This window comes from Somniosus microcephalus, chromosome 2 (assembly GCF_052327205.1).
Source record: "Somniosus microcephalus isolate GS21.2 chromosome 2, FLI_Smic_1.0, whole genome shotgun sequence".
Lineage (NCBI taxonomy): Eukaryota > Metazoa > Chordata > Chondrichthyes > Squaliformes > Somniosidae > Somniosus > Somniosus microcephalus.
The window spans coordinates 43,087,664-43,113,244 of NC_140988.1; the positions used below are offsets into that span (position 1 = coordinate 43,087,664).

Here is a 25,581-nt window from a genome sequence, read left to right on the forward strand (position 1 = left end):
TCCTTCATCATCGGGGCTGGGTCAACATCCTGGAACTCCCTCCCTAACAGCACTGTGGGAGTACCTTCACCACATGGACTGCAGCGGTTCAAGAAGGCAGCTCACCACCACCTTCTCGAGGGCAATTAGGGATGGGCAATAAATGCTGGCCTTGCCAGCAATGCCCACATCCCATAAAAAACAATAAAAAAAAATAAAAAGAAAGCAAAAACTAAAATGCATAAAGAAAGACATAAAGTCAAATGTCTGTGGGAAATTACAAGCGAGTCATTTTCAGGCAAACTGGGACGCAAGTGAATTAGCAAATGAGGTTTATTTAAAGGGTTTGAAGAAAATTAAAACCAACCAACGCACTTCAAGGTGTACAATTACAATCCACCTTACTTTAATGGTTCACCTGAAGATACATTTTTAAATATAAAGTTACAAACCATCCTCAATGAGTGTCCATCATGATACTCTATATCCTTACAATTCTTCATAATCTGCATAGCCACTTGCATAGGTTCTCCCCAGATTTAGACCAGCAAATGTGTCGCTATAGCCTTCAACTTTGCCATCAGCCTCTTTTTCTGTTTTTTCGTCCACTTCTTCATCCTCCTCTTCATCATATTCTTCATCATCCTCACCACACTCATCGTCTTCGTCAACAGCGTATACTCCGCTTCCTCCAGACGCCAAATTTTTCCAGTAGTCGTCATAACCAGATGCACTATCATAGTCACCACCACTCTGTCTGCCAAACTTCAATGTACGAGCTAAAACACAAACACAGTTCATTTGATGTACAATTTAGGATTTCTGGTATTTTAACTAATGGTATGCAGTTGATGAAACCAAATATCCGGCATCACTTTAAACATTACAGCGCCAGGATGTGGAGCTTCCAGGCCACCCTGCACGAGCCGTTTTGTTTAAGTTTGACACTTGTATTCAGATACCAAAAAAATGCAACAGGGACTGCACTGGCTGTAAAGCACTTTAGGATGTCCTGTGGTGGTAAAGGCACTACATAAATGCAAGTCTTTCTTGTTGTAATAAAGCTGCCCAGTTGTCCGTAGTAGCTTTATCGACACTATATAACTGAAACAAACATGTAAAAAAAATAATAAAAGTGGCCAACACTTGTCGTCCCAGTACCTCCATTTTCTCTATTTTCATCAATTATATTAACAAGAAAAAAAAACATTTTAATTCAAACAGCAGCCTTTTACAGGAAACTTTGGTTTATCCAGAGGTTGTATGTCCGGAATACTTGATCCAACGGCAAAAATCAGGAGCCGTTTTCTGTAAGTTTTTTTAGTTCTCGTTCATTTTTTTCCCCAGTCAGGCACTGCAAGGTCTGTAGCTATAGCAACAGCTTCAGCTAGAGACGCTTGCAGCTGTAGCCGACTCTTTAGATGCTGTTGCTAAGCAACAGTGTTTGTTGTCAGATACGGAGATGAAAACCTCCGTATGCTTCAACATTAACTTTGTATGTCCGGCAGTTTTGATAGATCGGATATCACAAAGTTTCCTGTAATTCGGTTGCTTTATATTTTGTTCTGAGCTGTTTAATGAAGGTGTCACATAGGGAAATATCCAAAAGATACACGACAGGGGGACCAAATGGCAAGCAAGGACAAGAGTTGGGGGAAGGTGTATTCAAAGTAGGTTTTCAGGAGGTTCTTGAAGGTGGATAACAAAGTAACAAGACAGAAGGGAATTCCAGAGTGAGGGACACAACAGCTGAAGGCTCTGCCACTGATGGTGGAGCAGAGGAAACAGGCCAAGATGTAGGGTGGGGAGAAGCCCTTTAAAAACTTGTGAACAGGGGCGGCGATTTTGAACTCTGCGATGGGGAGCATGTATGTTATGTGGCCTATGACTTAAAACATCCTGTGACAGTACAATAATGTCCTACAGTCACTTTCTAATAAAATGTTATTACAGTTTAAAAGATCTTTTTCTAAGCAATGTTGAATAATGCAGTCTTTGAATAAAAATAGACCAATCTAACCAACCTCTGAATATGGTATGGATACTGCAATGGTCTCTCATCTCAATAGTGGACTGTTGGAACACACAAATGGGTAAGCCATTTCAAGCAATGATTGAACTTACTGGACATGCTTAGATCCTTTGTCTCCTGTGTTTCATGGCCACATTTAGGACAAGGCGGCACTTTCCCCTTTTCCTGTTTGAAGACCTTGCTGCGAACATGATCATTGCAATAACAGGCCTGCAGGGAAGGGAAAGGAGGGGATTAAAAAAGTATAATTGTTGCGCACTATGGAAAGTACAGCATTAAAATTATACAGGCTTACATTTCAGTTGAAATTGCCATTTAGAAAACAAATCAATGAGTCTACTCAGTTAAATTACAACGGGTGAATTTAATGGTCAAATTCTGTGGAATCCAAATCTCAGCAATGGGAGCAAAGAAAAAAATTGTTTACCTTACAACGTAGACAAGAATGCTGTCCCAGGCGGTTACAGGAGATGCCTGGCAAGAAATGAAGTTCTGATCAGTAACAAATCATAAATTGCTCCAGTAACTGATCTAGTGCTTTATCTGGTCGCACATAAATCATTTTATAACTTCATAGAAATCTGGCCACTCCCAACCATGCTTATTTTGCTGGGTGAATATGGTCATCAAGGAGAGAGATGTCACCGCAGGGAAATGGAACAGTTCTTGCACCATAACGTAGCAGTGAGCACTTCAATAGAGTAATCTGTGAGAAGCACTTTAATACATTTCTCAGAGCCATGATAAGTCACTGTATGAATGCAAAGTCTTTCTATCTTTTGACTTTATCACCCCCTTCATCGCCTTTTGCCCCCACTATTTAGAAAAGCATCCTCTAATAGACCAGTGTAACATTTTCATTTCTCTCACTAGCTGCCTCCATGACTTTACAAAGACAAGATTTAATGAGGGAGGCCATTCAGCCCATCTTTCCATTGAAACTTAGTTTCCTCCCTATCATATTCTGAATGATTGCAGTGCTTTTGTCTTAGTGAGACTATGCATTTAAGCGGCAGTTTGTTCTGTGGAAATACTCACTAGATGTGGGGTGTCCGTCCAGGCAACAGATGAGATTTTCATCCAATCTATCAATCCTGGCTGGACTCCAACCCAGTTCCCAATGCAAAGGTGATACTACAGTCCTTTAGATACTTGGTATTAAAACTGCTATTGGACTACCACTAATGAAAAGCAACTTTAAAGAAAAAACAACTAGTTTATAGTTACATTATAAAAAAAATCAGGGGTTTTATAACCAAGGAGGTCTGCATCAGATATATCAAAAATAACTCACACTTATAAGTTTCAGAATCCAGGACTTGGCAGCTGGCTTGATGCTCAAATTGATCATCTTCACAGAGGAAGTTGTGGCAGAAAGAGCAGCGGAACAGCCTCCCTCCTGTAACGTTAACACAATGTAAATTATGGTCCCATAGATACAGTAAATTTCTCAGTCAATATGACGGTTTCCTCATAAAACCTGAAGTAGGGAGTGAATAACGATTTTGTGCTGCACTGAATTGTGGCAATTGGTGCGAGACCACTTCAAGGAGTTAAGCGGACGCCACTTCAGCTCCGCCATCAGCCGCAAGCTGGTGTAAACTGAACTGTGAAAAGCAATTCCGGGCCAAACCCTGGACCACCTGGGAAACTTTTTTACTTAAAAAAAAACTTTAAGGCAGATTAAAAAGTCAACTATCCCATCAGCTCTTTCTAACATAATTTAACACACATATGGGATGGAAAATCAGCCAGGGTTCCTGTTCATTATCCAGGGCACCCCTACAGGAAAGTTCCCTGTGTGTGGACGTTGGGTGAGCTAAGACTTGGGGTCAGGCTGGGCTGTGGTGTCCTCCATAGTTGAATTGTAAGCTCATATGACACTCATTATGTGTTCACACCTGAATTGCCTTCCAGGCAAATGGTATCTTGCCCGAGTGGCTATTACTGAGACAAGAATTGCCATGTAAAACCTTCCAGTTCATACCACCCCAAGTGGCACGTTTAGGCACTGAGCCATTACTATATTAACACAAAATATTATTTCTGAAGTACTTATGTTAATGAATGTATCCCTTAAAAGCAACAAAATCATCTACTTTATTACAATTGATGATTAACCAGGCGCCAGCCAGCAGTTTGCCGAGACAAAAAGCAACATGTATAGACATGCACAGTAAGCGTTAATGCATAATAGAAAAAAGATGGTCAGTGCTCACAAACCAATCAGCTAAGTGCATAAGGAGCCCATATGATAATCTACTTCATACAACGTAATCCAAGTTTTTGTAATTCAGAAATAGCTACATTATTTGCTTCAAATTTAGTTTCGTAAATGTGTAGGAGGAGTACATTGGTCTGTGATACAGGGACTATGGTCTTTATAAAAGAAAAATCAGGTCCAGCTACCTCGATTACATAGTTGTAATAATACAGGTTTCCTAATGCAGGGTGCGGCTATTTATACTGAAATGTTATACTGTAGTTCACTAATACAGCCAATAGGTGGCGCTGTGGATTAATAGCCTCAGGAGTTATAGTATTACTTCATCCAAGAGTTTAAGAACTACTACATGTGCAAAATGTTATAGGTCTACCATGCTTTTGCTACACGTTTACAATGAAAATTAAAAAATGTTGCTGTAATGCTCATTTGTAAAGAAGCAGCTTCACGACTGAGGCAACAAAAGTCAAGCATCGCAATACTTACAACATAGCCCCCACCCACAGAACAGAAAAAAGTTCCTCACAGATTCCCAAGTATTGCACACAGGCAGCCAGAAGCTCAGAGACGTGAATGGTTCAATATACTGATGTATTTTTTTTGTACATTTATGAAATAGTGTTATGGTGCGTTTAGTGGTGTGCTGTGCTAATTATTTCTAGACATGTTATTGGCTAGTCAATATCCTATGGTGTTGAGACCAGATGAAGTGCAGTATTCAGGACAAGATGATTTAGAGAGAGCTGGGGGATAACCGGGCTGAGGGGGTTGAAGGATGGGGGTTTAAACAGGGGAAGCATAAAAAACAAGTGGTGGGTGTAGTCAGTGAGTTACATCCACTCTCTCCCCAGTCCCAATGTTTCTCGGGGGGGGGGGGGGGAGGAGTTGGGGATCAGTGCTGAACTACAGCCTTTTCTCCTCCAGGCCTGTAGGCTCATTTTTTAAATTATTTTTTTTATATAAAAGGCTGGGGAACTACACGTACTCTCTCCCAAAGCCCTCAGGGGGAAGGTGTGATTTTTCAGCAACCCCCACCCCAGACCCCGAGATATATGAACACAGAAGAGCCTGAAGCAAATCCAAAAACAGGACAGACAGGAGAAAAGCTGGCATGGATGGTGCAAAGATGGGGCTAAAGGTTGCAGAGTAGTTGTTTGGTGCTACCTCTTTTACAAACCTATTTTTAGTGTTATTCTTTATCTAACATCAGGGATCAAATAATTATTACATTTGAACCGCCGCACTGCACTGACAGGGTTTTAATTCAAACAAACGTGCTGGAAGTTATGTGGAGCCAGGAAAACACTGGGGCAGAGACAAGTATATTTTTAAGATTGTTTACAACAGCCAATGTGGTTTTAAGTGTAATTGGAACAGGGTCTATTGCACTGTCCAAAAGGGAGTGGGGAATATTTTTATTTATAAATGTAATGGGAACAACAAAAGATTTCAAGGATCCATTTTTAAAAATATCAGTGGCAGCAAAACTGAGCAAGAGTCAACGGAAGCAGGACCCGAAGCGGAAGTTTGCCGGAGATCGGTAAATGAAGCAGAAAACCCTGCCAGGAGCGGAGCTGGATGCCCAGTTTATTTTTGCTTCAGCTGGAGATGTTAGGGAGCAGATGGACCAGAGTCAACTGTACTGAGGCTGGGCTCGGGATGGAGATTGCAGGACGCATTAAAGTTTCAGCAGGGCTGCAAACTAAAGGGCAGAAGGCTTGGAGGGAGCCGATCTTGAGACCAAGAAATTTGAGTGGGGCTAGAGGGCCCCCCACCCCCCCACACCCGAGAAATGTTGGGACCGGGGAGAGTGTGGATGTAACTCACTGACTACATCCACCACTTGTTTTCTATGCTTCACCCGTCTAGCCCCCATCCTTCAAGCCCCTTCCTCCCCCCCTCGGCCCGGTTATCCCCCAGCTCTCTCTAAATCTTCTTGTCCTGAATACTGCACTCGATCTGGACTCGACACCATAGGATATTGACTTTACTTACAGTTGATATTTCAGAGAACATTTGCACTAAAGTTTTTTTTTGCAGTTGGAAAGTTTTTTCTTGACGTTGGTTGAAGGCACAGTAGGGTCAGCAGAAGAATGGGGTATTTTCAGAGAGAGACGCAGTGCCTGGGCAATGGGACGTGATGGCTGCACAACACCACCTTGAGGCAGCAGGGCTCCTTACAGTGTGGCAGGCAAGTGTTAATGAGGGCTCCCATCGTCAATGTTTACATAGCAATTAAACAGTATAAATGTTGTCCTAAAAGTGCTACTAGAAAATGACATGTAGTAAGGGTAGGGTGAACAGTAAATAGTTAGTTGCAAGACTTAGAAAAAACATACCACCGGTGATATCTCAATGAATTTTTTTTTCACACATTAGAAACCAATGTCACGGTGAGGAAAATTGTTTCAAGAGCCTTCAATGGACCCACTCCAAAACACCTGCGTCAATTTAGTTTCCATTTAAATTTAATATCAATTTATCATTTTTTTATTACTTTACCTGGATTGTAGCAGATGGTAGAGATAAAGGGCCCTGGAATACAATTTACATCCCACTCATGGCGCTTACTGTAACTTGGTCTCAATTTTGTCACCGGTTAGTCGCCAAGCCAGCCCATACACAGCGATTAAAATCATATTGCAAGACCCATCATGAACACGCCAGCAATGTGCATGCTGATCGCCCAGTATAAAACTTCTCACCTTTCCTGAAAAGAGGTAATTCAAGACAATCCTTACCATGGTCCCAGATACCCCTCTCACACTCAATACACTCAGCATCAGCAAGGGGGCAGATACAGGCGTGAGTGCTCAGGCACTTCCTCCCATGACACACCCAGGCCTCGCAAAAATCACAAACTGCTCCCTAAGAGGGGGGGAAAGAAAAAAAGAATTTAATCGTTGTCTTCCTGTCTACTTACATTTTAAGTAGTTTAGCTTAAGTTTCATATACCTCGTGTTTACTGTTCACCATTACGAACAAAGACATTTAAAAAAAAATACATTTTCAATATTGTTCTCGTGCCAGGCACAATAAATCAAATTTCTACATATCAGTTACACAATGTGACAAAACAAACCTCGCATTCAGCACTTGCACATTAGTAATACACACACACACAAAAACAATCTTCTCCACTGTTTTCTTCAACTTAATTAGAATCTTTCTCCTAGCAATTCTTGGATAGTGGACCAATTCAAAATCTGCACTGTAAATTCAATAAGTGAAACTCAGCAAACTGGTTAAAGTTAAATGATTAAAAAAAACCATGTAGAAATGTACTCCAAATTTCTGGTGCTGAAGAAAAATCAAACTACAGCCAAGGTAGGTGCACTGTACGTCAGTGAAAAATCACAGGCATAAATATGTCCTAATGGAAAACTCCTCCAATTATCCTGATGTACAAAAGCCAAGTGAATACTCACCACCATGGCGAGCCCTGTACTGTAGACGCCAGGGTGCTTAACAACACAGTCTGAGCTCTTCAACATACATTTTGTTTTGCCTGAAGAGGACAGAAAGATGCAACTTACAAAGAAAACACATTTTTTTGTGTGTGAAGAAACTACAGTGCACACTTAACAATTCTTCAAGATCTGCACCCAAAACACAAACTTGTCTGCTCCCTCCACAGGTGCTAACGGATCTGCTGAGCGTCTCCGCCATTTTCTGTTTTTGTTTCACATTTCCAGCATCTGCAGTATTTTGCTAAATACTGAGCTACTAGCAATGTCCTCTAGCGTTGCTCACTGATTAAAAAAGAGTTAAGCACCTTTGCAAGTGTTTCTGTCATGATCCGATCACACTGCATCCTTCATGTTGCAGAGCCCTGAGATCTCTCTCACCAGTTTGAGGACAGTAGGGAGCTTGGTCCATAGGGTAAGTTCTGACAAATGTGTAATTTTAGGACATGGGCAAACTCTGCATCACCTCACAACCCGGCCCGTGACCAATAGATTGCCAGGCTCTCCTCCCACGTTCCCAACTAGGGACTGGTCTCATGTCCGAGTTCATTCACCAGCAGGTAGTTATACCATTATAGGGGCAAAGCCACCAGAGTGCTCCCTGAGGTTCTACTTTTCTGTGTGTCTTGCACAGAAATTGTATCTGCTCGCCAGCAGTCATTGATGTCCTATCCAGCAGTGACCCGACCCGAACCTTACCTCGGCCACTTCCTTCTTTTTAAAGAAAATGCCTTTTCTTTTTCTTTGATCCTCTTTCCTTCTCTTAGTTCCACCTGCTCCCCAACATTCCCCATAAACTCCTGCTGCTCTTTTGTATTTCATTTTTATCTTCTTTGCTATTTTTCTTTTAGCTCCTGCACCTTTTTTCCCCACCTGCTCACTTTTTTTTTTAAACCAGCTTCCCAATTACAGTATTGTGCTTTCTCCCTCCCTAACCTTGGGCTGCTGATTTCACTCTCCACAGCCTTCTCCTATTTTCTGCTAAACCTGCTCTGTGCTTCGCAGATTTTTTCAGGCCTCTTTTTCAACTTGTGCCTGCAGAAGTGTGGTAAATAAGGTCGGTGAGCTGCAGGCGCAAATAGCCACATGGGAATATGATGTTGTGGCGATAACGGAGACCTGGCTCAAAAAAGGGCGGGATTGGGTGCTAATTATTCCTGGATACAAGGTGTTCAGGAAAGTTAGGGAAGGAAAGAAAGGTGGTGAGGCGGCAGTATTGATGAAGGAGAATATTAGTGCTGGAGAGAGAGGATGTCCTGGAGGAATCAAGGACAGAATCTATTTGGTTAGAGCCGAGAAACAATAGAGGTGCCATTACATTACTCGGTGTATTCTATAGGCCACTAACTAGTGGGAAGGATATAGAGGAGCAAACTTGCAGGGAAATTACAGAGAGGTGCAAGAACTAAAGAGCAGTGATAATAGGGGACTTCAACTATTCTAATAGGCTGCGATAGTAATAAGGTAAAGGGCAGAGATGGGGAAGAATTTCTGAAGTGTGTTCAGGAGAACTTTCTTGATCAGTATGTTTCCAGCCCAACAAGGAAGGAAGCATTGCTGCATCTGGTTCTGGGGAATGAGGTGGGTCAAGTGGAGCAAGTGTTAGTGGGGAACATTTAGGGAACAGTGATCATAGTATCCTAAGGTTTAGATTACCTATGGAAAAGGACAGGGAGCAATCTAGAGTAAAAATTCGGGAGGAAGGCCAAATTCAGTGGGTTAAGAATGGATCTGGCCCGGGTAAATTGGAGTCAAAGACTGGCGGGGAAAACTGTAATCAAACAAAGGGCTGCCTTTAAAGAGATGGTTTGGGTACAGTCGAGGTACATTCCCATGAGGGGGACAGGTAGGGCAACCAAAGTCAGAGCTCCCTGGATGACGAAAGAGAGAGAGAAAGATGAAGCAGAAGGGGGCGTATGACAGAGGTCAGGTTGAGAATACAAGTGAGAACCAGGCTGAATATAGGAAGTTCAGAGGGGAAGTGAAAAAGGAAATAAGAGGGGCAGAGAGTATGAAAATAGATTGGCAGCTAACATAAAAGGGAATCCAAAAGTCTTCTATAGGCATATAAATAGTAAACTGGTAGTAAGAGGAGGGGTGGGGCCGATTAGGGACCAAAATGGAGACCTACGAGGGTGGTGAACTTGTGGAATTCTCTACCACAGAAGGCCGTGGAGACCAAGTCACTGAATATATTTAAGGAGATAGATAGATTTCTAGACACAAAAGGCATTAAGGGGTATGGGGAGAGAGCGGGAATACGGTATTGAGATAGAGGATCAGCCATGATCATACTGAATAGCAGAGCAGGCTCGAAGAGCCGAATGGCCTACTCCTGCTCCTATTTTTCTATGCTTCTATGTTTACGCATGGAGGCAGAGGGCATGGCTGAAGTATTAAATGAGTACTTTACATCTGTCTTTACCAAGGAAGATGCTGCCAAAGTCATAGTGAAAGAGAAGGTAGTGGAGATACTGGATGGGATAAAAATTGATAAGGAGGAGGTACTAGAAAGGCTGGCTGTACTTAAAGTAGGTAAGTCACCAGGACCGGATGGGATGCATCCTAGAATGCAGAGGGAAGTAAAGGTGGAAATTGCAGAGGTACAGGCCATAATCTTCCAATCCTCCTTAGATATGGGGGTGGTGCCAGAGGACTGGAGAATTGCAAATGTTACACCCTTATTCAAAAAAGGGTGCAAGGATAAACTATCTATAGGCCAGTCAGTTTAACCTCAGTAGTGGGGAAGCTTTTAGAAACGATAATCCGGACAAAATTAAGTCACTTGGACAAGTGTGGATTAATTAAGGAAAGCCAGCATGGATTTGTTAAAGCAAATCCTGTTTAATTAACTTGATTTGAGTTTTTTTGAGGTAACTGAGAAGGTTGATGAGGGCAATGCGGTTGATGTGATGTACATGGACTTCCAGAAGGCGTTTGATTCGGTGCCACATAATAGGCTTACCAGCAAAGCTGAAGCTCATGGAATAAAAGGGACAGCGGCAGGGGGGGGGGGGGGGGGGGGGAGACACCACACACACACACACACACACACACACACACAAAATCAATTTGTACAAAGGTCACTCAGGACTCAGTTTAAGCAGGATCTGCTATTAAATGTGTCAACATATACAGTTCTCCGACCTAAACTAGTGTAGAAAAGTATTTTCAGGTAACAGTACCATAGCACAAACATAGAACTTTCAAGAGCTCTTGATATCAACATAATATTTAGGACTGAAATTAGGAGGAATTTCTTCACCCAGAGAGTGGTGAACCTGTGGAATTCTCTGCCACAGAGGGCGGTGGAAGCCAGTTCATTAAGTATATTCAAGAAAGAGTTGGATATATTTCTTAAGGCTAAAGGGATCAAGGGATATGGGGAGAAGGCAGGGACCGGGTACTGAATTTGGATGATCAGCCATGATCTCATTGAATGGCGGAGCAGGCTCGAGGGGCCGAATGGCCTACTCCTGCTCCTATCTTCTATGTTTCTATATACCACCCCCTTCCCAACAAAACATTTTTAAATAGTTTTATTTACAATCTAGAAAAGGTTAATCTTAGTTTTCTGTAGTAACTTCACCTAATAATCTTCCCATTTATTCCCGGGCATTACAAGACAGAAAACTCAAATGAAAGCAAATGCACTAATTCAAGAATGTACTGAATCCTACTTACCACACTGTGCACAAATAGGTAACTTTTGTACTGAATTACAGAAGTAACAAAAAGCTCGATTCTTTTGCCGTCTTGTCCAACAGAGGAAAGTGAACATGGGAAACAAATGCAAAGTTAGGTCCTGAAACATCAAGTGATAACCATCTGTTCCACTACAATATGGACACTGCCTTATGAATCCTAAACATGGACATTTAACAGGGCCCTTCCAGATTTAGGAGATTACTGTAGATTTTGTATAGAACAGCCAATAGAAACAGAGACAAAAAATGTCCCTTGGCCTCAGGCTAAATTTCAATGTATGTGGTTGAGAAACTTTGAGAATATATTGTACGACATACAATGGGCTAATATGATAGTATTACACTATCCATGATTAAAGAAATTAAATGAAAAAACAATGAAAACTGCAAATATTATTTCTCTGGTATATCTTACCTTTGGCATTTATCGCATTCCTGTTTTTATTGGAAACAAAAAAAACAAAAAAAAATTTAGAGCAGAATTAAAAAACAGCCACAAACAAATGAATTTTAGCAATGAAACATAACATTTTATAGTCACGCAAGAGAGTGAATAATGATTGACAATTAACTGCCCTCTGAAATGGCCTAGCAAGCCTCTCGGTTGCATTAAACCTGGGAAATAAGGGTTGGACAATAAAAGCTGGCCATTCCAATGACGCCCATATCCTGAGAATGAATTTTTTAAAAAAGCATCAAGCCTCTGCCACAATTTTCTGTACTATATCCAACATTTTTTTAAAATTTCCTTCAAATTCTAAACAGTAGTCATGTATGGGCAGCAAAGAACGCAGTGATATTACCACATACTTCTCCACCCATCTGGCAACAGTATTTAGTACGGTAATTTACTTTTTAAAAACTTTGCGATATTAATTAGGTTAAGCAACAACTGCTCATGAATTATGCAATCATATTCAACAGTGAATTAGACATTTTCTATGAAGGATGGGATGGGGTTTCACCTCCAAGACCTGGGTTAAATTCAGCCAAGCCTAGCTGTATGAAAGTCTCCACTGTCTACTGATCATAAGGGTCCTGTATGAAATGAGTTGGGGCTGTCTCAATCCAGTCTCTAGTGGGCATGGGTCTGCAGCATAACACTGGCAATAGTCAGCAACCTCACTCACAGGCCACATGATAGCTGATGTGGGAAATGGGAAAAAAGTGTCACACTGGTGCAGTAGGGGGTGCTCTGATCAAATCTATGGTGTACCACATTTGATCACTGATTAGATTACATATTTGTAAAACTCACTGCTATTCACTAATTTCCATTTAATAGTTAGAATAATTTACAAGTGTGAAAACAGCCAACGGTTCTAATTACATTTGACAGTCATGCACCATATTCTAATACATCTTTACAAGGCTGTACCAGGTCCAAGGTGACTTATATAGATCCAGATGTAGTTTGCAACGTGATCAAAATTTAGTGACTGGCTACTTACAAGTCATGTCTTATGACACTATGACAATATCCCAGAATTTCCTGGAGAGTTCCTAAGTGACTTGCAGCAGAATTTCCTGGGACGTTTGCGCTGCTCTGCTGATACGCTCACCGAAACAAAGAAGATAATCATTATAGCTCTGCCCCCATTAAAATCATTGGAGATTGCAAATTTCCTTATTGTTTCCTGTTTTCTCGCTGCTGTTGCTTACACTGAAAAATAATGGTGCTGGTAACCTGGCAGCAGTGTGATTTATTGACTATATTATAAATGCATTCTCTGATTGCATTTAAAGAATGTGCTACAGGAAACTTTGTGCTATCCGGCACCCACGGGACCGAGCTGCTGCCGTTGCCTCAAAACTGCCGTACTCTCCAGAGTTAATGTTGAGAGATACGGAGATTCTTATCTCCGTATTTGACAACAAACACCGTTACTTAGCAACAGCTTCTAAACACTCGGGTGTGGCCCTAAAGCTCTGTAGCTGAAGCTGTTGCTATAGCTACAGACCTTGCACAGCTTGACTGTTCAAACAAAGCAAAAAAAAACAAAAAGAATAAAAAACGGCTGCTGATTTTTGCTGGTGGCTCCAGATTGCCGGATAGCTCACCTCCGGATAGCACAAAGTTTCCTGTATATTGCAGCAGCTCCTTGAACGATTTACAACTAAGTGATCACGATTCATAAGTGAAGCCCTTTCTTTCCAGAATAGGCGGTCCTTCGATATCACTTGATTTTGATGCCTCATCAACAAGAGTACAAACAGCTCTTCTTTCCATCCTACAGTCTCCCATTCAGGTCTTCATCTACTGGATGGATCATTGCCCAGGGCCAACCATGGAGAAGTGGCATGTTGTCCAAAGCAGAGGCAGAATCCATCGGTGTTGCTCGATCGCATGGGGATCAGATGCTGGAAACTATGCATGGCAAAAGGGCTGTGGTTGACTGATTTACCAAACAGTAAATATATGTATTGTACTCCCTCCAAGGTCAATATATCCTTCCTACAGTGCAGTGCCCAGAATTGCTCACAGTACTCCAGGTGCTGTCCAGCCAGAGCTTTGTATAGCTGTAGCATAACATCTGCCCCCTTGTTTCCCAGAACAATACGTCAGGGAACCAACCAGGAAACAGGCTATTTTAGATTTTGTATTGTGTAATGAGACAGGGTTAATTAGTAATCTCATAGTAAAGGATCCGCTGGGGAAGAATGATAATATGTATGTGTTCATAGAAGGAACACAGGAACCTAGGAACAGGAGTAGGCCATTGAGCCCCTTGAGCCTGTCCTGCCATTCAATGAGATCATGGCTGATCTGTGACCTAACTCGTTATACCCGCCTTTGTCCCATATCCCTTAATATCTTTGGTTAACAAAATTCTATCAATCTCCGATTTAAAATTAACAATTGATCTAGCATCAATTGCTGTTTGCGGAAGAGAGTTCCAAACTTCTACCACCCTTTGTGTGTAGAAGTGTTTCCTAATTTCACTCCCGAAAGGTCTGGGTCTAATTTTCAGACTATGTCCCCTAGTCCTAGAATCCCCAACCAGCGGAAATAGTTTCTATCTACCCTATCTGTTCCCCTCAATATTTTGACGACTTCGATCAAATCACCCTTTAACCTTCTAAATTCCAGGAGAATACAGCCCTAGTTTGTGTAATCTCTCCTCGTAATTTAAGCCCTGGAGTCCAGGTATCAGTCTGGTAAACCTACGCTGCACTCCCTCCAAGGTCAATATATCCTTCCTACGGTGGCGTGCCAGAATTGCTCACAGTACTCCAGGTGTTGTCTAACCAGGGCTTTGTATAGCTGTAGCATAACTTCTACCCCCTTGTTTCCTAGAATACATCAGGGAGCCAACCAGGAAACAGGCTATTTTAGATCTTGTATTGTGTAATGAGACAGGGTTAATTAGTAATCTCATAGTAAAGGATCCGCTGGGGAAGAATGATCATAATATGATAAAATTTCACGTTGAATTTGAGTGAAATACTTCAGTCGGAAACGAGAGTCTTAAACTTAAAGCCAATTAGATAGGTATGATGGGCGAGTTAGCCAAGGTAGATTGGGAAATTAGATTAAAAGCTATGACAGTAGATAAGCAGTGGCAAACATTTAAAGAAATATTCCAAAACTCTCAACAAATCTACAATTCCACCGAGAAATAAAAACTCCGCAGGAAAATTGATTAATCCATGGCTAACTAAATTAGTTAAGTATGGTATTAGATTAAAAGAAGAGGCGTATAATGTTGCGAAGAATAGTAGTAAGCCTAAGGATTGGGAGAGCTTTAGAAACCAGCAAAGGAGGACAAAAAAATTGATAAAAAGGGAGGAAATAGAATAGGAGAGTAAACTAACAAGAAATATAAAAACAGATTGTAAGAGCTTCTACAATTGTGTAAAAAGGAAGAAAGTAGCAAAAGTAAATATTGGTCCCTTAGAGGCCGAGACAGGTGAAATTATATTGGGGAATAAGGAAATGGCAGAGACGTTAAACAAATATTTTGTCGTATCTGTCTTCACAGTTTAAGACAGAAAAAGTATACCAAAAATAGTGGGGAACCAAGGGGCTAATAAAAGTGAGGAATTTAAAGTAATTATCAGTAGAGAAAATGTACTTGAGAAACTAATGGGCTAAAAGCTGACAAATCCCCTGGTCATGATGGCTACATCCTAGGGTTCTAAGAGAAGTGGCTGCAGAGATAGTGGATGCATTGGTTGTGATTTTCCAAGATTCCCTAGATTCTAGAACGGTCCCAGCGGATTGGAAGGTACCAAATGTAACCCCGCTATTCAAGAATGGAGAGAGAAAACAGGGAACTACAGGCCAGTTAGCCTGACTTGAGTCATCAAGAAAATGCTGGAATCCATTATTAAGGAAGTGGTAACAGGGCACTTAGAAAATCATAATAGGGTTAGGCAGTCAACATGGTTTTATGAAAGGGAAATCGTGTTTAACAAATTTATTAAAGTTATTGAGGATGTAACTAGCAGGGTAGATAAAGGGGAACCAGTGGATGTAGTATAAAAAGGGAGGAAATAGAATGTAGACCGGTAAGCCCGACATCGGTAGTGGGGAAAATGCTAGAGTCCATTATAAAAGATGTAATAGCAGAGCACTTGGAAAACAGTGACAGGATCGGACAAAGTCAACATAGATTTACAAAAAGTAAATCGTGCTTGACTAATCTACTGGAATTTTTTGAGGATGTAACTGGTAGAATAGATATGGATGTGGTGTATTTAGACTTTCAAAAGGCTTTCAATAAGGCCCCGCATAAGAGATTAACGTGTAAAGTTAAAGCACATGGGATTGGGGGTAAGGTACTGACTTGGATAGGGAACTGGTTTGCAGACAGGAAGCAAAGAGTTGGAATGAACAGGTCTTTTTCCAAGTGGCAGGTAGTGACTAGTGGGGTACCGCAGGGATCGGTGCTAGGACCCCAGCTATTCACAATATATATTAATGATCTAGACGAGGGAACTAGATGTAATATCTCCAAGTTTGCAGACGACACAAAGCTGGGTGGGCGTGTGTGCTGTGAGGAGGATGCCAAGAAACTCCAGTATGATTTGGACAGGTTGGGTGATTGGGCAGATGCATGGCAGATGCAGTATAATGTGGATAAATGCAAGGTTATCCACTTTGGTGGCAAAAAAAGGAAGGCAGGTTATTATCTCAACGGCAATAGATTGGGAAAAGGGGAAGTGCAACGAGACCTGGGTGTCCTTGTGCACCAGTCGCTGAAGGTAAGCATTCAGGTGCAGCAGGCGGTTAAGGCGGCAAATGGTATGTTGGCCTTCATAGCGAGAGGATTCGAGTACAGGAACAAGGATGTCTTGCTGCAGTTGTACAGGGCCTTGGTGAGACCACACCTTGAGTAGTGCGTGCAGTTTTGGTCGCCTTATCTGAGGAAGGATGTTCTTGCCATGGAGGGAGTGCAGCGAAGATTCACCAGACTGATACCTGGGATGGCAGGAATGACGTATGAGGAGAGATTGGGTCGATTGGGCTTATATTCGCTGGAGTTTAGAAGAATGAGGGGATCTCATTGAAATTTATAAAATTCTAACAGGACTAGACAGACTAGATGCAGGAAGGATGTTCCCGATGGCGGGGAGTCCAGAACCAGGGGGGTCACAGTCTAAAGATAAGGGGTAAGCCATTTAGGACAGAGATGAGGAGGAATTTCTTCACCCAGAGAGTGCTGAACCTGTGGAATTCTCTACCACAAAAGGCAGTTGAGGCCAATTCATTAAATATATTCAAGAAGGAGTTAGATATATTTCTTAAGGCTAATGGGATCAAGGGATATGGGGAGAAAGCAGGGACAGGGTACTGAATTTGGATGATCAGCCATGATTTCATTAAATGGCAGAGAAGGCTCGAGGGGCCGAATGGCCTACTCCTGCTCCTATCTTCTATGTTTCTATGTTATATTTGGATTTCCAAAAGGCATTCGACAAGGTGCTACATAAAAGACAAGATAAGGGCACATGGGGTTCGGGGTAATATATTAGCATGGACAGAGAGGATTGGTTAACGGACAGAAAACAGAGAGTAGGGGTAAACAGGTCATTTTCCGGTTGGCAGGCTGTAACTGGTGGGGTGCCGCAAGGATCAGTGCTTGGGCCTCAGCTATTTACAATCTATATTAATGGCTTAGATGAAGAGACCAGGTGTAATGTAGCCATGTTTGCTGATGCTACAAAGCTAGGTGGGACAGTAAGCTGTGAGAAGAACACAGAGTCTGCAAAGGGATATAGACAGGTTAAGTGAGTGGGCAATAAAGTGGCAGGTGGAGTATAATGTGGGGAAATGTGAGGTTATCACTTTGGTAAGAAGAATACAAAAATTACTTTTTTTTTAAAATGGTGAGAAACTATTAAATGTCGGTGTTCAGAGAGATTTAGGTGTCCTCGTACAGGAAACACAGAGTTAGCATGCAGGTACAGCAAGCAATTAGGAAGGCAAATGGCATTTTGGCCTTTATTGCAAGGGGGTTGGAGTAAGGAAGTCTTACTACAATTGTACAGGGCTTTGGGGATAAATCACCTGGAGTACTGTGCACAGTTTTGGTCTCCTTATCCGAGAAAGGACATACATGCCATAAAGACGGTGCAACAAAGGTTCACTAGATTGATCCCTGGGATGAGGGGGTTGTCCTATGAGGAGAGATTGAGCCTATACTCTCTGGAGTTTAGAAGCATGAGAACTGATCTCATTGAAGCATATAAGATTCTGAGGAAGATTGACAGGGTAGATGCTGAGAGATTGTTTCCCCAGCTAGAACTAGGGGGCATAGTCTCAGGATAAGGGGTCGGCCATTTAAGGCTGCGATGTGGAGGAATTTCTTCACTCAGAGGGTTGTGAATCTTTGGAATTCTCTGCCTGAAAGGGCTGTGGATGCTGAGTCATTGAGTATATTCAAGGCTGAGATAGATTGATTTTTGGACACGAGGGGAATCAAGGGATATGGGGATCGGGCAGGAAAGTGGAGTTGAGGTCGAAGATCAGCCATGATCTTATTGAATGGCGGAGCAGGCTCGAAGGGATGTATGGCCTACTCCTAATTCTTATGTTCTTCTATTGTATTCTAGTCCTCTAGATATATAGGCTAGATTTCCACTACCTTTTTTGATTATTTTCTGTACTTGTTCATGACATTTTAATGATCGATGTGCTTGGACCCTCAAATCTCTTGGAACTTCCACTGCTTTTAGCTTTTCACCATTTAGAAAATACCCTGTTCTATCCTTTTTAGGTCCAAAGTGGATGACCTCACATTTGCCTACATTGAAATCCATTTGCCACAGTTTTGCCCATCTATCAGTATCTCTTTGTAATTTGATGCTTTCATCTACACTGCCTGCAATACCGCTCATCTTTGTGTCATTGGCAAATTTGGATATGTGGCTTTCGATGCCATCATCTAAGTCGTTAATAAACACGGTGAATAGTTGAGGCCCCAACACAGATCTCTGCGGGACACCACTGGTCAAATCCTGCCAATTAGAGGACCTGCCCATTATCCCTACTCTCTGTCTCCTGCCACTCAGCCAATTGCATAACCAGCTCAATAATTTGCCTTTAATTCCACGGGTTTCAACCTTAGTTAACAGTCTCCGATGAAGGACTATCTCAAATGCCTTCTGGAAGTCCATATCAAGGACACCGGGGATGCATTTGGCACTTTAAGAATATGCAGACAGTTTGCTCAAGATGTGTCCAACAATTAAGTGTCACATGTCTGCTGTTTGTGTGCTCTCCTTTAGTTTGAATCTGAATGCTATCAGTATTGTTCTAAAGGTGCTCAAAAATCCAGCAATACTAAAACAAGAGACTTAACTGGTGTGAAATTATGCACAGTCCAAGTTGTTGAAAGATGATGATTGTATGAGTGTGTTTAATTTCACCTGAACCTGCAGTGCCCTTTAAAAACTGGCCTCGTCGGTTTCACAGATGAAAAGTTATTTCTCTTTCTATAATGTTAGAGAATTGGCCATTGGCTGCATTGCTTCGGATTCAGCACTGTGTTCGCTGTGGAACATTCTAATTAGAAATCCTGGAAATTTTGGAGTAAGTTCGCAACGGCAAGATCGGCGCATAAAATGACGAAATTTATGGCATATGCTGCTGATCTCGCTGTTGCAGGAAATTCTAGGCCAATATATAAAAGTCAGTACCCCTATCACCACCCCCCTAGAAAATTACAGAGAAACAAGAATTCAACATAAAAGTGGTGACAGAAAACCAGCAAGTTTATATCCCAGCACTAGTAAACTGCTTCACATAGTCTGGGCCTTTGCTGTCAAACTGTATAAAGTAAATGTCATACGATCTCTGAACTCGTTTTCTGACAAACAACTTGCATTTATATAGCACCCTTAATGTAGTAAACGTCCCAAGACACTTCACAGGGGCGTTATCAAACAAAATTTGACACGGAGCCACACAAGGCGATATTAGGATAGGTGACCAAAAGCTTGGTCAAAGAGATAGGTTTTAAGGCGTGTCTTAAAGAAGGAGGGAAGTGGATGTTTAGGGACGGATGTCCAGAGCTTAGGGCCTAGGCACCTGAAGGCATGGCCACCAATAGTGCTGCGATGAAAATCAGGGATGTAGGAGGTTACAGATTGGGAGAATTTTTAAATTGAGGCACTGCCACACCAGGAGCCAATGTAGGTCAGCGTGCATAGGGGTGATGGATGAACAGGGCTTGGCACAAGTTAGGATAGAGGCAGCAAGGATTTGGATGAGCTCAAGTTTACGGAGAGAGCAAGGTGGGAGGCCAGCCAGAGGGCACTGGAATAGTAGAGTCTAGAGGTAACTGATCATTACGTGTCCCACGTATTTACTCTTTTGCAAACAATTGCATAATGCACACAAACCTCGTCGCTGATGAAGACATCTCACTTTGTGCACTTTTCACTATGCAATACCCGAGTTAATTGTCTACACATGACAACCACCACTGCTGCTACTTAACACAGGCTTATGCTCAGGAAGGCCTAGTGGAAAGGAAGTTATTCTTCGTCGTCACCCATCCCAACAGTCAAATACAGGGAAACACTCATCAAAAGTCTGGGCGTGATCTTCTGTCCAAAACCCCTCAGGCAGAATGAATGTTGCATGAAAAGAGGCTGAAATTAAAGAGTGAGTGAAAAGCAAGAAAATGTTGGTTAATGCTGGGGCCGCGCCTGCTCGATTGCAATGTGTTCACTGCTGGTTGGTTGACAGTCTGCTGGCTGCTGCTGGGCTTACTCACTCACCATGGAGGCATTGCAGGGCATTTTCGCCACATCCATGTTGTCTCTGGCCGCCCGGGTTAACTTTTCGCGTTCTTTGCGACTTTCAGCCTTCTTTCGCGCGCCGGTCTTCTTTTTCGGCATCTTAGAGAACGGTGGGATGAGCACGGAGGGAGAGCTCTGAAAGTCGGAGCGATGAGAAGGTGAGGGTGAAGTAGCTGCAGCTCAGAATCCGGGTCACACGGAAAGCTCAGCCAGCGCTCGCGGCGGACAGCACCGCATTCCGCCCTCAGCCCAGGCGATTGTGACGTCGCGGAATTCATGAGCACGCGCAGCCAACGCTCGTACTTCCGGCGCGCTGGTGACACCTACCCTGAGCTCCAGCCCACTGGGCTCATCGTTTGCAAAATAACCCACCAGGCCACACCAGCAACCAAACACAAGTGCCCTCACCACCAGCACTTCTGAATGGGCAGCAACAAATCAAGAACTTAAAAACAAAGGAAACTTATTGTAATGTATATACCTTTAAGTGGGGAACTATCTTTTACATCTCATGTATACTGCAGTACCAGCAGTGACCACACCTGTATATAGCCCTGAGTAGTAATCTGTACAGATCAGTTGCAGTGTGAGCCACGTTGAGTAAACACCTGTTGTACTGTTCGCCGCAGTCTGTGTCTTATTATACACGGACGCAACATTGGCGACGAGGCAAGTTCGAACCTACCTGGAACTCTGCATCACCTCCCGGGGATTCGTTCCTGGAGATCAGTGGATTGGAGGTCAAGGCCAGAGACTCGGGCGTCGACCACGGGCAACCGCCCAGTCATCCAGCAGAGACTCGAGAATTGCGGGGGAGGCTGTCGAGAGCCAGGCTTGGCTTTCCAGTCGAGGTGGTCCAGTGAAACGGGCTGGCAACAGGTAGTGCGCAGACCCTTCCCGGACAGCGGCGGGCTAGAGCCCGACCGAGCAGCACAGCAAAGGGCCGAGCAGCGTCGACGGGGGAGAGAGAGAGAGGGCAGAGCGCACAGGGCGCAGCCGGTGTTCAGGGACCTAGCAGCGTCGGAGAGAGGGAGAGAGAGACGCGCAGAAACCCGCGAGGCGCCGCCATTGCCACGAGGACCGCCGAGAGCGGCGTTGGCAGCAGCGCAGGAGAAGCGCGCGAAACCTACAGGGCGCTGCCATTGCCACGAGAACCGCCGGGAGCGGCGTTGGCAGCAGCGGGGGAGGAAGGAAAGCGCGGGAGATGCCATTGTAAGCCATTGGGAGACGCCATTTTAAACCACACCCAAAATGCCGAAGAGTGGCAGTATCACCGCATTTGACAATGAAGTCGAAGATTGGACTACATATGTCGAACGAATAGAGGTGTACTGCAAGGCAAATGAGGTGTCAGATGACAAGAAAGCGTCGGTATTGTTAAATTTAATGGGTGCAAAGACGTATGGTTTATTACGAAATCTAGTAACCCCAACGAAGCCAATGGAAAAGAGTTTTGAAGACATAGTAACAATACTAAAGGAACATTTAAACCCCACACCACTGCTGATAGCAGAAAGATTCAAGTTTCACAAACGGAACCAGCATAAGGATGAAAGCAATGCTGATTATTTAACAGAACTGCGCAAACTATCGAAACACTGCCAGTTTGGAGCAGGATTGGCAGATACCTTAAGGGACAAGTTTGTGTGTGGGCTTCAAAGTGAAGGAACCCAGAAACGCCTTTTATCTGAAAAGGACCTTACGCTGGAAAAGGCTTTCAGCATTGCGGTATCATATGAAGCAGCAGCACATGGCGACTCACTGTTGCCAGCATTCTCGACAAGGAGAGAACAGCTGTCAGTGTGCCGGGGGACCTTGATGTGTGGATCCCGAGTGGTAATTCCACCCAAGTTAAGGGATAGAGTGCTCAATGAGCTTCATGAGGGTCATCTGGGAGGGGTAAAAATGAAAAGCCTAGCCAGGGCTTATGTGTGGTGGCCGGGAATCGATAAACAAATCGAGGACCTGACCAAGAGCTGCTCAGGATGCCAGAAAATCCAAAATGCACCACCACAGGCCCCTCTACACCCATGGGAGTGGCCCTCATCTCCATGGCAACGGGTGCATATTGATTTTGCTGGTCCATTCATGGACTCAATGTTTTTAATAGCCGTGGATGCGCACTCGAAATGGCCTGAGGTCATCAAAATGTCCTCCACCACCACGGAGAAAACTATTGCAGTCCTACGGACCATTTTTGCCAGGAATGGCTTGCCAGAACAGATTTGCTCTGACAACGGACCACAGTTTGTGTCCGAAGAGTTCCGGAGGTTCTTGAAAAAGAATGGGGTAAGGCATTACACATTTGCCCGTATCATCCAGCCACAAAAGGATTGGCTGAGAGGTTCGTACAAACCTTTAAGAAGGCAATAAAGGCTATGTACAATGACAACATTCCGCTGCAGCACAAGGTGGACAATTTCCTGTTCGCCTACCGGAATGCGACACATGCAGTCACCAACCAGGCCCCAGCCATGATGTTCTTTAACCGAAGGTTAAGATCTCGCCTGGATTTGCTCAGACCAAACGTACGAAGAGATGTTGAGAGTAAGCAATTCCAGCACATCCATGAGAAGCCAACAAGGAGCTTCAATGTAGGGCAACCAGTCTTGGCCCGCGACTACCGAACAGAAAAATGGCAGCCAGGAATGATATGCACACGGCAGGGCCCACTAATGTATACAGTGGACGTTGGGGAGAGCATCGTGAGACGCTATGCTGACCAGATCCTAGAGTCACAGGAACAAGTCAACCCCATGCCTCGCCCATACGTACCTGGTGATGAACCCGACGTACAGGTCGCATCTACCCCAGAAACAGTAGCATCGGAAGCTGATGAACCAACCGACGACAGGGGGCCAGAATCGCCTCCGCACCAAGAGCAAGACACTCTGGAAAGGCGCTATCCAGAAAGGATCAGGAAGCCTCCCCAAAGACTGAATATATAAATAGACTATTTTCAGCTAATGTTGCATGTTAAAAGTGTTAATTGTAATTAGTTTGATATTTAATTGTTAAATGAGTGTTATGGTACTGTTAATCTAAAAGGGGAGGAATTGTAATGTATATACCTTTAAGGGGGGAACTATGTTTTACAGCTCATGTATACTGCAGTACCGGCAGTGACCACACCTGTATATAGCACTGAGTAGTAATCTGTACAGATCAGTTGCAGTGTGAGCCACGTTGAGTAAACACCTGTTGTACCGTTCTCCGCAGTCTGTGTCTTATTATACACGGACGCAACACATAAAAACTTAAATAATAGCGTTACTGCTATTATCCGCCCCGCACTCCAGCCCCTGCGGTGCCCACCGGTCACAGAAGGCATCAGGCGTACCAGCGGATGCCGCCTGCTCCTGCTCCAGGGCCACCCAGCCACTGAAGAGAAGCAGGTGGCCAGAGCGACCACCCCCTCCCTCCAAGGGCCGCCTCCGACTTGGGCCTATAGATGGCAACCTTGGTCAGGCCTTGGTGTGGTGCATTGTGTCATTTCAGATTTAGGGTTGCCAACTTCCCAGGATTGTCCTGGCATCTCCAGGAATTAATGTTTAATCTCCTGGACACTGCTGTGGGTAAAAATCGTAGGGAGCATTAAAAACAAATGTTTTTTTTTGAACACTTTCATTTATTATTTATAAAACTATTGGATATGGGGGGGAAGGCTGTTTGACTGGGCAGGGCAGTTGGAGGCAGGAGGTCATGTGATGAAACCTCCAGGAATATGTTCAACCAGAGTTGGCAACACTTTAGAATGCATAGAAACATAGAAGATAGGAGCAGGAGTAGGCCATTCGGCCCCTCGAGCCTGCTCCGCCATTCAATGAGATCATGGCTGATCATCCAAATTCAGTACCCTGTCCCTGCCTTCTCCCCATATCCCTTGATCCCATTAGCCTTAAGAAATATATCTAACTCCTTCTTGAATATATTTAATGAATTGGCCTCAACTGCCTTGTGTGGTAGAGAATTCCACAGGTTCACCACTCTCGGTGAAGAAATTCCTCCTCATCTCTGTCCTAAGTGGCTTACCCCTTATCCTTAGACTGTGACCCCTGGTTCTGGACTCCCCCGCCATTGGGAACATCCTTCCTGCATCTAGTCTGTCTAGTCGTGTTAGAATTTAATAAGTTTCAATGAGATCCCCTCTCATTCTTCTAAACTCCAGCGAGTATAAGCCCAATCGACCCAATCTCTCCTCATACGTCATTCCTGCCATCCCAGGTATCAGTCTGGTGAATCTTCGCTGCACTCCCTCCATGGCAAGAACATCCTTCCTCAGATAAGGCGAACAAAACTGCACACAATACTCAAGGTGTGGTCTCACCAAGGCCCTGTACAACTGCAGCAAGACATCCTTGTTCCTGTACTCAAATCCTCTTGCTACGAAGGCCAACATACCGTTTGCCTTTTTAACCACCTGCTGCACCTGCATGCTTACCTTCAGTGACCGGTGCACAAGGACACCCAGGTCTCGTTGCACTTCCCTTTCTCCCAATCTATTGCCGTTCAGATAATCTGCCTTCCTGTTTTTGCCACCAAAGTGGATAACCTCGCATTTATCCACATTATACTGCATCTGCTATGCTTCTGCCCAATCACCCAACCTGTCCAAATCATACTGGAGTTTCTCGGCATCCTCCTCACGGCACACACGCCCACCCAGCTTTGTGTCGTCTGCAAACTTGGAGATATTACATCTAGTTCCCTCGTCTAGATCATTAATGTATATTGTGAATAGCTGGGGTCCTAGGACCGATCCCTGCGGTACCCCACTAGTCACTGCCTGCCACTCGGAAAAAGACCCATTTATTCCAACTCTTTGCTTCCTGTCTGCCAACCAGTTCTCTATCCAAGTCAGTACCTTGCCCCCACTCCCATGTGCCTTAACTTTACACGCTAATCTCTTATGCGGGACCT

At 43.6% G+C, this 25,581-nt stretch overlaps 1 protein-coding gene and 1 long non-coding RNA gene across 3 annotated transcripts in view; one reads left to right on the plus strand and one right to left on the minus strand.

Moving 5' to 3' along the window:
- Positions 1–25,581, plus strand: part of LOC147122678 (uncharacterized) — a 37,398-nt gene that overhangs the window by 1,522 nt on the left and 10,295 nt on the right. Inside the window, exon 1 of one of the 2 annotated variants that reach the window (XR_015081374.1) lies at positions 20,997–21,129. The exons of the other annotated variant lie outside the window; for it this stretch is intronic. This is a non-coding gene — a long non-coding RNA (uncharacterized LOC147122678). Of the gene's footprint in view, positions 1–20,996; positions 21,130–25,581 lie in introns of those variants that run through there. 2 annotated transcript variants of the gene reach the window in all.
- noazfp (nucleolar atypical zinc finger) lies at positions 295–20,905 on the minus strand. Its single transcript, XM_086008961.1, has 9 exons — positions 20,641–20,905; positions 11,825–11,844; positions 11,387–11,457; positions 7,664–7,743; positions 6,977–7,103; positions 3,306–3,410; positions 2,439–2,485; positions 2,104–2,221; positions 295–758 (listed from the first exon to the last, which is right to left on the minus strand). Exons 1-9 carry the CDS (start codon positions 20,758–20,760, stop codon positions 469–471), a joined length of 978 nt encoding a protein of 325 aa, XP_085865087.1. The 5' UTR covers positions 20,761–20,905; the 3' UTR covers positions 295–468.